Source organism: Nanorana parkeri, unplaced genomic scaffold (assembly GCF_000935625.1).
Source record: "Nanorana parkeri isolate BGI_ZX_2015 unplaced genomic scaffold, ASM93562v1 scaffold363, whole genome shotgun sequence".
Taxonomy (NCBI): domain Eukaryota; kingdom Metazoa; phylum Chordata; class Amphibia; order Anura; family Dicroglossidae; genus Nanorana; species Nanorana parkeri.
In genome coordinates this window covers 31,912-48,708 of record NW_017306631.1, presented here as the reverse complement: position 1 = coordinate 48,708, position 16,797 = coordinate 31,912, and the positions used below count along the sequence as shown (strand labels likewise).

General features: G+C 44.5%; 1 protein-coding gene across 1 annotated transcript in view; it reads left to right on the top strand.

The window, feature by feature from the left end:
* The window catches only part of ATRN (attractin), a 164,788-nt gene extending 148,194 nt beyond the window's left edge, over window positions 1-16,594 (top strand). Inside the window, 2 exon segments of the mRNA XM_018558854.1 lie at window positions 14,572-14,686; window positions 15,663-16,594. Coding sequence (XP_018414356.1) covers window positions 14,572-14,686; window positions 15,663-15,787 — 240 coding nt within the window. The 3' untranslated portion in view covers window positions 15,788-16,594.
* The last annotated feature ends 203 nt before the right edge of the window (window positions 16,595-16,797 follow it).

The following is a 16,797-nucleotide window of genomic DNA, read 5'->3' as shown; positions in this document are numbered from 1 at the left end:
TATATATATATATAATGTGTGTATTGTACCAGCCAAAGATTGGTAAAGTAATGCTCAACTGCGATCACTCCACTCCTGCTGTGTATCTGCATTATGCAAAGAGGTGGACAACATTTTTCAAAGCCTGCAATACTGAAGATATCAAAGCACTGCCCCACCCTCCTTACCTGATCCTGCACCCACCCATCCCTCCTTCATCCCCCTTAAAGTGGACCTGAACTCAGAAAAATGGTAATTGTGCCTATGCAGTGCCTTAAAAATGTACATTTTTGTTTGGAATTCCTCCTGAAAAAGTCACTTCCTGGTATGTGAGGGTGCCCAGGCATTCACGTGCCTGCAGCCTCATAGCTAGATCTCTGCAGTATGAGATCGAAAGTACTGCTGCCTATGATGGCGTATCTAACTCATTTTGGGGTGAGATTTGATGATGTCACTACTGTGCTTTTCACTGGAGGTTCTGACATAAGGAAGCAAAGCCCTGCCTCTTCCAATATGGCTGCCTCTATTCAGGGACACATTGCAGAACAAGCCACAGTAAGTCAGTAAATGGAGAAAGATCAGCTGCAATGGGACCACAAGCAATATCAGTGACTGGTCCTTTGCCTGCCTGTTTTGGGCACAGGTTCAGGAGTTTAGTTCCCCTTTAAGGGATCACTTTGTCACGAAATGTTAAAAAAATGAACTTACCGACTGCACCTCACCACCTCTCCCGGTCCTTGCTGCTCATAGCTGTGTGATGCCTCCGCTAGCCGGTGTACAGTCCATACAGCGCACGTCACAACCCTGCAGTTTGTAATGAGCGTAGTGCTCGCACAAGGTACATACTCATTGGTCAGCATGGTCACATGACAACACTGACCAGTGAGAAGTGCTTTTTACTTCCAAGACCAGGTTTTGCGGGGCTGTGAAGTATGGTGCACAGGCCATAGGTATGCCAAAGGTATGTGCAGCGGGGGGCTGGGAGAGGTGGAGGAGAACCCTTTTAAGTTCTAAATGTAGTAGATCTCATCGCACTCCTGACCGGATAAAGCCCAAACTAGTCCATTGTTTGCCTGAAGGAGATTGACTGCTATCTACAAACGGAGTGCGAGTGACTTTATGGTATTTTCCCTTTTACGTTCTGCCCCCTACTCCCATTTAAAATCTTATTTCACCTTTAAAGCTAACCTGTCAGACATATTAAATGTCACATAGTAGATAGTTACATAGCATATGGTGCATTGTATAGTGTTGAAAAAAAGACAATGGTCCATCAACTTCTACCTCTGTATGTGTAGCATTTAAAAGGATTACATTTAAATATTAAAGCATTCCTAGGAGCAAACATCCACCCCCTCACGTGTGTCTCTCTGAAATAAGTTTCACTTTGTTCCAAAGGATCTGACTAAAGGGTAATCTCCATCAATCGCTGTTCCTCTGTCTGGTGAAGTACCTTTATAGGCCATTGAAGCACTCTGGTAGTAGCTGCCGGATCTTGATGGGAAAAACAGGTTTCAGAGAGGTACACTGGCAGAACTGAAAACTAATGTGAGGATGTTTAGAAGGAATTCATGTGTGAACTAGAAAGGGTTTTTTATCATTGCGCTTTGAGTTTATCCATAAAAGAATATCCACCATTTGTCCGTGTTCTGGGAACAAGCACGCCAACAAAACACTGGCAGAGGAAAACCATCCGTACATAATGCTTGTCTGTACACAAGCAGAACTTGTCAGTAGACTTCTTTGTGTCCTTTAAAAGGGTTTCTCTGGTCAATGACTAAAAATGCATCTGTATTTCTATATTGAATGGCCAGAAGTTCTATCCCACGCCTAATAACCAGATCCATCTAGAAGTTTGTAAACTTAGGTACTGAAGATGCCCATAGGATGGACTTCCTCAATGCACTGACACCATTTCACTCAGCCCTGTGAATATGAGCTTCCTGTGTCACCAGTCTAACTAAGCCTACCATCTGAACAATGTAACATTATCATTGCTTGCTAGAAGCAATGCATGATGGGCTATGTAGTCTTGAAAAATCAAGATTGGATCACAAGCAGCAGGGAAAGAAATGCAAAGCACACTGGGAATCCAGGCCGTTGGAAGTGATGGGCAGACAGAAGGCAGCACTCACTACATAAAAGGGATTTTTTCATGTAAGCTTTGATTGTATTATCAGAAACATCTCTACGATGTTTTCCTATTACAAGGATATGCTGGGACCCTACAACTCCTTTAATTAACTCCCACATGTATTACAGCTTGTAACAGAATGCATGGAACTGTTCACTTCAGTCTCCATCCCCAAAGGAGCTTACCTTAAGACTGTCCTATAAACATCCATTCAGTCTAAGGGCACACAGGCATGGGTGTAGAAATGCTCTAAACTTTTTTGCTTTGATGGTGAACAAACTTGACCCCGCCCACTCCATGCTGATGGTAACTTAGCATTGTTACAATGCCAGTGTGGTAAGCATTCTTTCTAGCTTGATGACCATGATACATTATGGAGGTGAGGAGAAGGGAAGAATTTCAGCAGAGAAGAAATCGGGGCAGGACTGAGGACACTGCTTGAGATTTCAGTGCAGCAAAGATAGTGTTGTCAGCTCACTACAAGAAGTTAGTGACTCCCTGGATTTATGGCAGATCATCAGGTATTCTGTACAGCATTTCGTAGAAACAAAACACAATGGAATGTGCAGGAATTGCACATTTTTCTTTTTTCAAATCCTTTCCCCCAAATTAAAGATCTTGTAGAGGCAGTGGGGTCAACTTAAAGCTGAAAACAAAAGCTTTCATCGAAATATACTTTTCAAAAGCCATACCGCGATATACTGAGCTTTGGGTCATGGGAAGATGCTAGTTTATGTCCTCCCGTGACCCTTAAGAGAACTATGGGGAAAAACACTTACCCCGTAGTTCTCTTTTAATGATGGATATCCACACAGGCCTGGAAGAAATACTTGAAGGCCATCAAGGTTCAAAGAATAATACACTTGGTTCTTCTAGTTTTAAGTCTGGCTTTTAGCCTTGAACCACAGTGTAAGATCCCTTAAAATGAACAGTCCGTGGCTGCGTGCAGTTTTGGCAGCTCCAGAACACACTGGTTCACAGAGAAGGCAAGCAATGTGTACAACAGTCAGTGGCTCTAACAACTCTGGTATTGGTTTAGATTAAATGGACTTGTATTTAGGGTTTTTGTTTTCTCATGTGAGCATTCGTGACCTGAAATGGCCACACTTGACGTACAGCCCGTGTCGGACCCAAATACTATTAAGATGCTAACTCCTAGGAGACAGAGCATTGTTTCACCATTGATTAACGCGGGTTTTTTGTTTTTTTTCCCCTTTAATTAAAGTTTTCTTGGAATGTGCAGCTGTGTAATCTCCAGTAATTATCTCCAATGAGTAAAATTCTGTGAACGTTATCTGGGGAGTTCCAGTCCAAATTGCAAGCTGGCAAATTAATTCCTTTCTTTATCAGAACTGGTAACTGTGGTGGAGCTAGTGATGACTACACTATCCCTCCTCAAGTGTAAGAAAACAGCGTGCGGCATTGTGATTCTCAATGACAAGTACATTATATTCCATCTGCTTTCTTGTTATGCTTTTTAATATAGTTTATTCATCGGGGGATACAAGAGAGCAGAAGATAATTACAGTCTGTACGTAGAAAGTGGCAGGAGAGAGATAGGGACTTGGAGGGAATTTTTATGTAAGCTTGTCCATGGACATCCAGTGCGGAATGAAGAAATAATGTGTACAGTCTGTAGGGGAGATGCATTCTCTATTGTCATGCGGTAGTTTGCAATACCGCCCTCTTGTGGTTAGAAGTAGCACTCCCATGACCTCGGAAGAATGTATGAAACTCCCCATTCAGTCGGGTTTTGTCCTGTAGGGATAGAGTTAGATGTAGACCAAATATATCAAAACTATTTAATGTCCTGTATGCGTATTGACATTTTGCATATTACTCTACAGACTACATTATTATTATTTTGCAGGATTTATATAGCAAACAACAACAGTTGGCGCAGCACTTTACAAAATGGAGGGAGACAGTACAGTTACAATTAGGAATGCACCGATACCGTGTATTTGGGCGAGTGTGAGTACTCTCCCAAATGCTGCGATACTTAACTCTGATACCGGAAACTTCCGGTCGGAGGGAGATCTCCCTCTGACTGCAAGTGCCGAGTGAGCATGAAGCCGACTCTTTTTCCAATCAGGAAGCCGAGTCGAAGGGTTATGACCCACCTCCTTGCTTCCTAATTGGTCAGGAAGCCAAGCTGCTTAGCAACAGTTGAAGCCAGTTTCTAGCCAATAAGGAAACCGTGGGGCTGGTCATGAGGTGCCGCCCGGCTTTCTGAATGGCTAGGAAGCCGGCTTCACCTGTTGCTAAGCAGCCTGGCTTTCCTGACCAATCAGGAAGCCGGACAGCACCTCATGACTTGCCGCCTGTCTTTCTGATTGTTCAGGAAGCTAGGCAGCCTCGGCATGTGAAGCCGGTGTTCTTTCACTTCGGTCGCATTTATTTCATCACTGTAATTTAAGAAAAGATCAAGTCAAGGTGATGCTTAAGAAGCCAATCCATGGCATCCCCCATAAAAGTATTAAACTCATGTCCTTTCATGTTCCCTGCCACCAAGGAGAAGACAGCCAGTTCCTGGAAGAACCAAACCTTGAACTTTGCAAAAAAAAAAAAAAATCGATTAAATAAAACCAGTATCAGTGAGAAATAAATGGCAATTACCCGAGATACCCGTAAAACAATCCTATAGGCCTGGATACTTTGTCTCAACTGCACCCAACTAGACACATTGGCCAGCAACCTGCAATCCATTTAAAGTCATATTAAAGTCAAAGGGGGGATTTATCAAAACTGGAGCAGTTGCCTTTGACAACCAAATCTGCTTCTCTCTTCAGTTTGTTCAGTTAAAGGAGAACTATGGGGTCAGTGTTTTTCCCCATAGTTCTCCTTAGGGTAACGGGAGGACACAAACTAGCGTCCTCCCGTCACCCTAAGCTCAGTATACCGCGAGCTACAGGTCACGGTATACTGAGACGCCGGAGCGGATCCCGACTTAGATGACGGGATCCGCCCAGCTGCGTGAGTGACAGCTGGCTCTGCCTATCTAGAGGCAGAGCCAGCTGTACCCGCCCCCTCCCCCGTCCGTTCCGCCAGTCAGCGCTGGCAGATCAGAGCAGGGAGAGGGGAATCCAGCCCCCTCCCCTGTCACGGCAGAGAGCCGTGACAGGATCGAGAGGTGAGTGAACGCCGGTATGTGTTCGCTCACTTCCCGATCTACTGAGCCGACCTGTGGCAGTCTCATTGTCACAGGTCGGCTAGAACTATGAGGTGAGTGAAAAGCACTCACCTCATACTTCTCCTTTAAGCTTTGAAAATGAAAGGTGGATGCTGATTGGTTGGTTACCATGCACAGCTGGTCCAGATTTTGTCATCTCCAGTTTTGCTAAAACCCGCCCCCCACAATGTTGTTAAGCTTTTTCAAGTGCTGATTAAATCACTTGCAATGGACATTTGTGTAAGGAAACAGACTCCCTTGCTCCTCCCTCTTCCCTTCTCCAAGCTGGTAGATGGACAGCTACTGGAATCTGCTCTGTCACTTGTGATCTTGTAGTCAACAGAAAGTTCAGGAAGCTGAGCTGAGAGAGTTGGAGCTGTTCAGAAACATGACTGTAAGTCCTCATTCACACCTATAGTTTGTGTATATAGGGATTCCTGACGCACCTAAACTATAGGTGTGAATGGAGCCTAAGTGAAAAATACTCTGCAGGGCAATGTAAATTTGTGTGATCTGGATCCATCATTGAAGAAAAGTTGGAGAGTTTAATACTACCTTAGACTAATCTACATCTTCTCTCCCCATCTCTCCTTTCACCTGCTAACGCTCCTACCTTTTCCCTCCCAGAGAACTATTCTGAGCCTTAAACCCTGCAAAGTGCACCAATGACTATAAAACAGAAACTAACAGTAATAACATTCAGGGGCCAATTATTGTGGCCCATAATCAGGAGTCTTCAAGGGAGAGTGGTCAGTGTTTAGTAGCAGCAGGTCCCCAGCCTGTGTCCTGTGTGCTGCCTCCTCTGCAGAGTGATCTCCATCCCCATGGCCTGTCACACAAGTCCTGCAGGCACGGAGGCAGACAGAGAGCACAGCCGGTCAGCCAGACACAAGGTAGGGCTGCGCAAGCTGAATAATTCATAATAATTCATAATCAAAATGTATATGTATGCTTGGACTCTACAAATGGTCTATTCCATAATTCCTTCTACACTAGTCTAATAGTCCTCCTTGGAGACCTCACAGGCATGCTGGGACTTGTGTTCCTCCGGAGACCACAAGTATACTAGGACCTGCAGACTCTGGGTGACCATACATACATGCTTGGATTTGTAGTCCCTGGTGACCTTTACAGGCATAGTGGGACTACAAGTCCCAAGGTGACCTCACAGGTATGCTGTGAGGTCCTCTGGAGACTGTAAGTATACTGGGAGTGGGAGCTGTCCCAGTATACTTGTGGTCTCCAGAATCCCAGCATGCCTGTACGGTCACCAGGGGACTTCTAGCCCCAGCATGAAGTCACCAAGGAATACAAGTCCAAGCATGCTTGTGCCTGTGGTCTGCATGTGTTTCAGTTGTGTGACTTGAAACCAGGCAAGTAGAATTTGCATAAAGAGGTCAGCAGTGGTAACTGCTTTTTAAACTTTTCGGCACGGGTTTCATTTAAGTTAATTTAGTCATTGAAACCAGCCACTTGGTAAAGTATCCCTACAGACCCCTGACGTCCGTGTGACAATGCCATCGCTCAGGCCCAAGACATGCCATATAATAGGAAAAATTTAAAGTAATTTAATTTTTTTTAATTGGGTATCCATCTCGTTCCACGGGTCCCTCTAATCATTTATCCTGCATGAAGGAGAATTGCCTCTGCTGCTGGGTGGAAGCAGGAATTCTGATATAAAGGTTTTGATACTGGTGTCTCTAAGGTTGGATTACGGAGTGTTCAGCACAGCACTGCCAGCATTAGGTGCTGATACTATTGGTTCAAGATGAGTACAGTTCAGATAGTAAGTTAGTGTTCAGGGTTAAGTCTGCAGTAGCAGCTCTAATATACACTATATTGCCAAAGGTATTGGGACGCCTTTACACGCACATGAACTTTAATGGCATCCCAGTCTTAGTCTGTAGGGTTCAATATTGAGTTGGCCCGCCCTTTGCCTCTATAACAGCTTCAACTCTTCTGGGAAGGCATCCACAAGGTTTAGGAGTGTGTCTATGGGAATGTTGGACCATTTGTGAGGTCAGGTACTGATATTGGACGAGAAGGCCGGACTCGCAGTCTCCGCTCTAATTTATCCCAAAGGTGTTCTATCGGGTTGAGGTCAGGACTCTGTGCAGGTCAGTCAAGTTCCTCCACCTCAAACTCGCTCATCCATGTCTTTAAGGACCTTGCTGTATGCACCGGTGCGCAGTCATGTTGGAACAGGAAGGGGCGATCCCCACTTCCACAAAGTTGGGAGCATGAAATTGTCCAAAATGTCTCGGTATGCTGATGTCTTAAGAGTTCCCTTCACTAGAACTAAGGGTCCAAGCCCAACTCCTGAATGACAACCACCCACACCATAATCCCCCCTCTACCAAACTTTACACTTGGCACAATGCAGTCAGGCAAGTACCGTTCTCCTGGCAACCGCCAACCCCAGACACGTCCATCGGATTGCCAGACAGAGAAGCGTGATTGGTCACTCCAGAGAACACGTCTCCACTTCTCTAGAGTCCAGTGGCGGCGTGCTTTACACCACGGCATCCCACGCTTTTTATTGCACGTGGTGATGTAAGGCTTAGATGCAGCTGCTCGGCCATGGAAACCCATTCCATGAAGCTCCCTACTCACTGTTGTTGTGCCAATCTGAAGGCCACACAAAGTTTGGAGGTCTGTAGCTATTGACTCTGCAGACAGTTGGCGACTTCTGCGCACTGTGCGCTTCAGCATGCGCTGACCCCGCTCTGTCATGTGACGTGGCCTACCACTTCCTGGCTGAGTTGCTGTTGTTCCCAGTGGCTTCCACTTTGTTATAATACCACTAACAGTTGATCGTGGAACATTTAATAGCAAGGAAATGTCACGGATGGACTTATTGCACAGGTGACAACCTATCACGGTACCACGCCTGTTGTCACTGAGCTCCTGAGAGAGACCCATTCTTTCACAAATGTTTGTAGAAGCGTCTGCATGCCGAGGTGCGTGATTTTATACACCTGTAGCCATGGAGGTGATTGGAACACCTGAATCCAATGATTTGGTGCAGTGTCCCAATACTTTTGGCAATATAGTGTATGTTACCTTTCATGGCTTCCCTTTAAATCCCCATTTCACATCCACCATATAAACTTTATTTCGACTCAAATCCAGAAATGTTTCCATGTCACAGTTTCTTGTTGTTCATAGCCTTCTCGTATAATCCTGCTTTTATTTGAAGTTTGCTTTTCTTTTTCTTTAATGGCCAATGACAAATAAGCGAACATCTGCATCCTAAGTGTCCAGAAAGGCGGCCCGTGGCCGTAAATCTATACGAGCGTAAGATTGAAGGCCCCATAAAGTAATCGGGATATAGAGCTGCAGTAGGCACGTGTAGCAGCGTTGTAAAAACTGGAGACAAATTATCTACGACGCAATGTGCTGTTATTGAAAATAAATGAAAAATGCCTCCTGGAACAATCGCGGCCCTGCTTTTATCTTTCCGCGGGGTCATAAAACACTAATTTGCATGACGCTGGATGTTAATTCATTAATAGAATTATACCGGTGTAATAGAAGACATAAATACCGCAAGCCTGATTTATTGGCCTGACATTTGCTTTTCCATTAAGCCTTTTAAATAGTTTAATGGTGGCTGTTGGTTGCTGCCCACACAACAATGCCGCAGTTTATTCACTAATAATTGGCGCCGGGTGGGGGCCCTTCGTTACGGAGGGTAACCGACTCTACACCAAGGCAAAGAGCGAGCCATTTATAATGGGGGTAATTAGGGGGCTTGGACATCAGTGTGATCGCATGCATACCTATGGATAATAGCTATCGTAACCTTTCAATGCTTTCTGATGTAAGAAGCAAGACTTATCATTACTGCAGTGCTCCAGATGATGGCTGTTACACTACCCACGGACAAGATGAATTGATGTTACAAACAAGGGTTGGAACCTCTGTGTCCCTGTTGAGGGGATCCTCCCATTGTCTTCTTTTCCCAGTGGTGTAACAGAAAGTGAATGAAACAACAGTATAACCTAATACAGGTTTTAACCCCTCTCCAGCTTTCAGTAGGAATTCCATTTGGCTTGTGTATAGTATGTCAGCATTTGGAAGAGGAATTAAATAGACCTCAGTCACTAAGCAAAGTGAATATGCTCGATTCCTTTAGTACATTGAGCCCATTGGAATACATCAATGGTATTGGTAGGGAAGTGTGAAAATATCTAAGCTCCTTTTTTGGGTTTGGACTCTGTAGGTAGAGAAGCCAGGGGGGGGAAGTCTGCCTTAGTGCACTTTTAAAATCAAGTCTGCAATGTTCACTCTACTTTTATTCTTACAGGCTGCCTTTAAATTATGTTGAACCATTTAAAGTGACATTGCACCCAGGGGTTAAAGTGACATTGCACCCAGGGGTTAAAGTGACATTACACCCAGGGGTTAAAGTGACATTACACACAGGGGTTAAAGTGACATTGCACCCAGGGGTTAAAGTGACATTAAGCTACAATTCCCCCCAAATACTGGTTTAAAGACTTGTGTGATGCCTCTTGATCCGAACAGCTTCTTCCTTCCACTCGTTTTTCAAAGTCCTTCCATCGCTGGTGCCGGTCTCTGATCCACCACAAACTCCTCAGGTCCCGCGGAGTCTGTTGTGCATGCACGCTTCTGGCTGCACCGCTGCGCCCATTCAGTGCCAGCGGTGCTTTCCTCCGATGATCTGTACTGCGCATGCACCTGCCCATACTTACTCCTTCACAGCGTTCGGGGTCAGGACTTTTACAGCATGAGCAAGCGCCACAGGTAAGTTTTTTGGAATTTGCCACTTTTTTTTTTTTTATATTGGGGCATATATCTACTGCTTACTGGCAATAGATATATGCCAAAAAAACACTTAATTCTTCTTTAAATCTTAAAAATACATCCAAGTACAATACTGTATCTTATTTGTGTATCACTCAGCTGTAGATCCTCCAATCATCTCTGAATTGGTGCTGACACTGTCCTTCCTTCTGGAGGGTGGCTACTTTTGTTCCCCATGGTCCCTGCGTGTGTTGTAAAGTAGTCACCGCTCCAAGCTCACTCCCATGGTGGACTACAATCTCAATAGAAAGTAGTAAACTAAATGTGAGATTGTAGTCCATCACAGGAGGGAGCCTGGAGCTTTACAACAAACACACTCAAATCATCTCTGAATTGGTGCTGACACTGTCCTTCCTTCTAGTGGCGGGGTACTTTTGTTCTCCATGGTCCCTGTGTGTGTTCCAAGCTCGCTCCTGTGATGGACTACAATCTTACTTTCAGTTTGCTCATTTGTATAGAGATTGTAGTCCGTCACGAGAGTGAGCTTGGAGCAGTGACTACTGTACAACACACACAGGGACCATGGGGAACAAAAGTAGCCCCCCTCCAGAAGGAAGGACAGTGTCAGCACCAATTCAGAGATGATTGGAGGATCTACAGCCGAGTGATAGACAAATAAGATACATGTGTGTTAATAATTGAGGTACCTGAATGCATTTATAAGATTAATCCTGAGTTTAGTGTCACTTTAAAATATTTTACTTTCATTAGCCATTTTTGGCTTGTATGTGCCTCATGTTTAGATCCTACTGCTCAATGTCTTGTCACTTGTCCCCTCCCCGTAGTTCAGTTGGTGTGTGTGAATACATAGTGCCATGGCGTATGGTGAAATAACCAGAATCCATCCAGGGCAGCAGGTTCCATAGTGGTATATAACATAAATGTGTTCCTTTTTTGGGGAGGAGGGGGTTCCACCTTAGTTTCACCTGATCCTGCCAGTAACACACTTCCTGTCCCAGGGTGACAACATTCACTCACTTTACATCACTGTACATGTCTATGCAGCATTTTGACCCTAGGACAGGAAGTGTTTTAGGCTGGCCAGCTTCTGCTGGATCCCCTGAAATTTGAGCTGTGTGGTCCTGCCGGGATACTTCCATTCCACAAAACTTGATTTTTTTTTTTAAGTGGGCTCTTGCCGAAGAAGCCGGTCTGAAAATTCTCACCCGAATAGCGCTTGCAGCCAGTCAGATATGCTTTTTGGGTGTTCAGCCGCTGGTTGTTGAATACAGTAGCCCACCAGGGCAGATTTCCCCATCCTTGCTGTTTATTGCGGTTTGGGGAATCGAGTGTCTTTTCTTCAGCTTGTGTGACTGAACAAAAAAAAGTTCATACCGGTAGTGTATAGTCCAACACTTCTGCCCGTTAGATACTTATAATTTATAGCTTCTAACTTGAACCACAGCTATACAAAGGGGCGAGAGGTTATTAAAACTGGAGCAGGCAGAATGTAAAGCAGTAGTAACCAATCAGCGTCCATCTTTATCTTATTCAGTTAGTCTTTAAAAATGAAAGCCAGGAGCTGATTGGCTGCCATGCATGTTGTAAATGATGATTGAAGTAGATATATTAGGGGTATATTTCGGGTGAATGCTTAAGTAAATAACAAACTCTTCCCCCCACAAACAATATGCAAAAAGGGAGAGGCATATGTTAATGGCTTTGATAAGATGTTTGGTGGCACCAGCAGAGTCTTGTGTTTGTGATTACGATCTGTTTGGTAACAATAAGATCAAAAGTTTTTCTCTGGTCAACCAATCGGCTTCTTCCACATTTTAGTGAATGAGGAAAATGGGTATATCAAGGAGAGACTGAAATGGGGTTGAGGGAGAGAGAAAGAGGGGTGTAGAGAGAAAGAGGGGGGAGAGAGAAAGAGGGGGGAGAGAGAAAGAGGGAGGGAGAGATGGTATAGAGAAGGGTACTCACTGGCAATCTTCATTATTTTACTTTATTTTATTATTACTCAGTTGGACTATTCCTGTTCATCTGCTTTTGTTTGGATTAAATGCTACTCTCTGGGAAAGATCTGAGGTTGCCTGGATTTTCACAACGCACATAAATATAAATATATATTTATTTATATATTTATACACCCGACGTATATTATATCACTACAATGCACAGTTGCTCCAGACTCGGACTCTCTCAGTAATCTACCCTCAAAGTATAGTCTCTGTTGTGTGGTGGTAAAGCCCCAAAACACCTGCATTACGTGTTGATGTGCTGTGGTGCCATTGATTCTTAATGGCGCCCAAATGCGCCTTGCTAATAGACATATGCTGCAGCGTATCGCAATGCAGCAATGCAGGATGATGCACTTTCATGTGGTGCACTGCGTCACAATAGTACATGTATAAACCATTGAAATGAGTGAGCTGCCTTATCGCAGCAGCATGAACCTAGTCCGAGTCAACACTTCTCATGCAGCGTTCACCCTAAAGTCATTTTTCTAGGACTTCTATCTGCTTACTGTTTTATGCTTTAAGTTTGAGAACATGGTTTTCAGTCATGCTGAGCAGACCGATAGATTTGCTCTGACACTGGGGAACAGCAAAGAACACTGTGCTGCACTACTCGGCTGGAAGCAGAGCTTGTATATGAAATGAGCAAATATGACTAACTCTATGTAAATATAAAATTATGCATTCTGCTCGGAGACGAGGCTATTAAACGGTAAATACGTATAATGAAGTATATTTTTTTAACAAGTTTATCTTGAAGTTAAACTGTGCCCACTAGTCTATGCCCACTCAAGCATTTACATATGATACATACATATTTAAAACAAGCCTTCATTCACCTCTGTAGCTGTAGGCATAGTGGAGAAATTCTCTGCGATTTTTCACAACACGGGCACTGAAATCTCAGCTCTTTTCTATGAGAGAAGATCTTGGCAGGCTGCCAGCCCTCTAATGTAAACATTCGGTGTGTCTCAGCTGTTAAGGTGCCCACACACCTTACGACCACCGCAAGACTTTTGATGGTCGTAAGCTTATTAAAAGCTTGTACGATCTTACGTGCGACCGTACAGTAAAAACGGTCGCACACCTTCCGTACGCCTTGCGATTATCGTACGATCGTGCGATAATCGCAAGGTGTATGGGCACCTTTAGAAGCTGAATAAACACTGATTCACATCTGAGCATTTTGGAGCTTGAAGCTCATAGCCCCAAAATGCTCAGTAACCACAGTCCCATGGCTTTAATTCCGCCAGTTTGCATATAAGCGCTTGGGCACCTGTAGCTTGATGCCTGATGCTTATTAAAGTACACACGCTAGTTTTGAAACAGAACGGGGTGTTTATGGCCCCGTAGAGTTCAATAGAAACGCATGAATACACCTGAAAATGAGTGTTTTTCAAGCCTAGACAGCCATCTACTTCTCCTGGAGATGGGCTACTGCCCACTATATGCTGACACTGTCGAGCCACGCTGCAGCCAGGAAGGGTCTCGATAGTATTGTTGGGATCCACCTGGCTTCCTGATTGACAGCTTGCTGTGCCTCTCTAGAGCCAGCTGTGCCTGCCCCCTCCCCTGTCTGTCCCTCCAATGAGTACTGGAGGAACAGAGGGTGGAGGAGGAGGAATCTCTGTGGGGAGCGTAGACTGCTCTTTGCAGGGAGAATCCATGAGCTGAGCTATCAGCGGATACATGGTCGCTCAGCTCACAATCTTTACAGCCGGAGTGGAATTTATATAAGATGACTATTTTTTTTACTGATAATAGGTTAACAACAATGTGTGGTGATAATGCAGGAAAATGTCTCTCTCTGCTTCATATTGACATTGTTTTGCTATGTCTAGTGGTAAATCTGGTGCTGAAAGTAATACTTGTTCCAAAACATAAAGGGTTAAGTTAGGGATGTAGGCTTATACCGAGTATTCGGGCGATTACTCATACCCACCCAAATGCTCCGATACTAACCCCCGATACCGGAACTTCCGCTCAGAGGGAGATGACCGGCAGTGCCACAAGGGAACGTGGAGCCGGCTTCCCGGCCAATCAGGAACCCGGGCCGCAGGTAATGACCTGCCTCCCGGCTTCCTGATTAGCTGGGATGCTAGCTTACCGGCCAATCAGCATCGAGCCAGCCAAACCGGATGGAGCTGGCTTTCTCGGCAATCAAGAAGCTCGGCAGGGGTAATGACACGCTGCTCTGCTTCCTGATTGCCCAGGAAGCCAGCTCCATGCTACCGGAAGTACCGGTATCGGCACTCTGTATCGGTGAGTAATGAAATATAAATATCAGTACTCCTATACCGAAAAAGCGTTAAATAAATAACAAAGTTTAACAAATTGTGAAACAGGACACATGAGGATTACTTTGTACTCTACATTGATCCAGCGAATAGTGTCTGTGGGCTGTAAATGGTGCGGACTATATTGGTGTTATGTCATTATTGACACTTCAATCTTAACTCGCAGATATTTATCTCTCAACTTTCTTCTTTTGTCAGACTGTCCCTAAGCCCATCGCCCTGGAGCCATGTTGTGGGAACAAAGCGGCCGTCCTTTCAATATTTGTACGACTGCCTCGTGGTCTAGGGGGCATTCCACCTCCAGGTCAGTCAGGTAGGTCAGGAACTTTGTATTTTAAACGTATGGGAATGTTTCTTTTTTTTTTTATGCTTTAGATTCCTATTTGAAGACGTTTCGGTAAGGAGGAGATGTTATATATATATATATCATGCATTAAAAAAACAAGTAAAGCCTTTCAAAACCGAAGAACACAAATGTAATATAATTGCAAGTTACCAGTCATTAGATGTGGCTGCATTCGTTTTCTTTAAGAAGTTTTCCCTTTATATTCACCTCGCGATCCTGCCAGTGAGGACAGATGACATTTCATTTTCTCTCATTTCCTGTCCCCGTGACACCTAGGGCTTTGCTGTGTGCCGAGCATCCTGTCTAGAGGAATGCACTAGGGAGCCAGTGACCATGTGATCAGACTCCAAAGTTTTATATTATGGCCAATGCTTTCTAGTAAAGAGAAACCGGACGTTCAGCTGACAGCATTGCCCTCATTTACAGAGAGGGAGCTGGCTTTTGTTTCCCCACGCTTCAAGGATCGCGGCTTTCTGACCTTTTGCCTGGTCCTGGTATATTTGATACGATATATGATACGGCTTCATTCATGGCACAGGAAGTGAGAGGATGTCCCCACAATAGAAATACAGCAGATTGAAGTCTTTCTTTGCGACACCCGTGTCCATATAATCAGACTAAGGTGGACTTTCCGAAGATTTATAATATGGTCAATGGTTTCTAGTGGGGAAAAACAGGAAGTTCAACTGTCATCAATGCCCTAGTTGTCTGGGGACAGGAAGTAGGGGTAAATCTTCAGTATAGGATTACAGGCTGCAAAAAAGATTGAACTCCTTATTGGTATAAGTAAAATGAAATGTGGCTGAAGTGCCACTTGCAGGAAAAAACAAACAAACAAACTGGTAAGTGCTGTACGTCATGCTTGAGCTTGTTCCAGTTTGTATCTTGAATGTAATGTGTGTACGTTTTGTGATGTATATATTTTTTTTTCCTCTATACCCAGGGCTAGCAGTCGCCAGCGCTTTGGTGGACATTTCACAGCAGATGCCATTAGCATACAAAGAGAAGACTGGAGCAGTAAGGAATCGGAAGCACCAACCTCCCGCACAGCCCGGCACTTGCATATGATGTTCACCACGCAGACTTTAGGGATATGAATATTGTTATGCTGGAGGAATCGGTTTCATGAAGGAGATACTCCCTGGGGTTTTCATGGATCTCCACAGGACCTCCCAACCTCTTCCACACCTGCATGGTTCTGTCGGCATTTACTGAAGTATCCCCCTTCCCCCTCCCATTTCCAGATGGCCATTTCTTGATTTCATCACGTTCAATTTAGCTGTCAACGAGGACTGAAATTAAATTAAATCTTATTTTCTCTGTGAAAGATACCGTATGCAGCTGCAACCCACGCTCAGGTCAAGGGTCCGTCATTTCCTCAGTTCCTCCATTTTGTACCAAGGCAGGAGAAAGCGTTGCAACGTTCCCAGCGATTTCAGAACATCCTTCCCATGAAGGGGTCGGAGCTTTTCGCGGTTCTGTCTGTATTTTTTGTATGTTGAACTATCGTGAAAGCTGCCACTGACTGGATTGTGATTGCCAGCTAAAAGGTACTTTGCTGGGCATGTGCAAAGGAGTGCCAGCCACGGTACCAGCAGAACTTGAAGCAACTTTGTCATACAGGGACTTGGAGAGATTTTATTCTGAGGCACTGAACAGCATACTTTCCGTACGTGAGATGACTTTGGCTAACTTAAGTGTACATTATCTGCCCTAAATTATGACTGACGAGAGCTTTTATTTGCTGGACTTGAGAATGAAAGACTCCTGAAATATTTGTCTAGTTCACAGCCTGTAAATGTGAGGACAATAACTTTTAGGGCTTATTGCTAAATCCTGTAAGATTAAATAATTTTATTGACGTGCGATCAAAAACAGCGAACCGAAAAGCACACGTTCTTCCTGCAGATAAACTGGGGCGGCCGTCTCCCGGACGAGCCCCCACATTTTTTGGACTGACTGTAAAGTGTGGTGGAGTCAGAGCTCGCTATTCATGAAGAATGTCTCAGTGTTAGCCCACACCCTCATTCCACTTATACCGCAGCCTTCCAGTACTGACATGCTCCCAAAAAGCAATA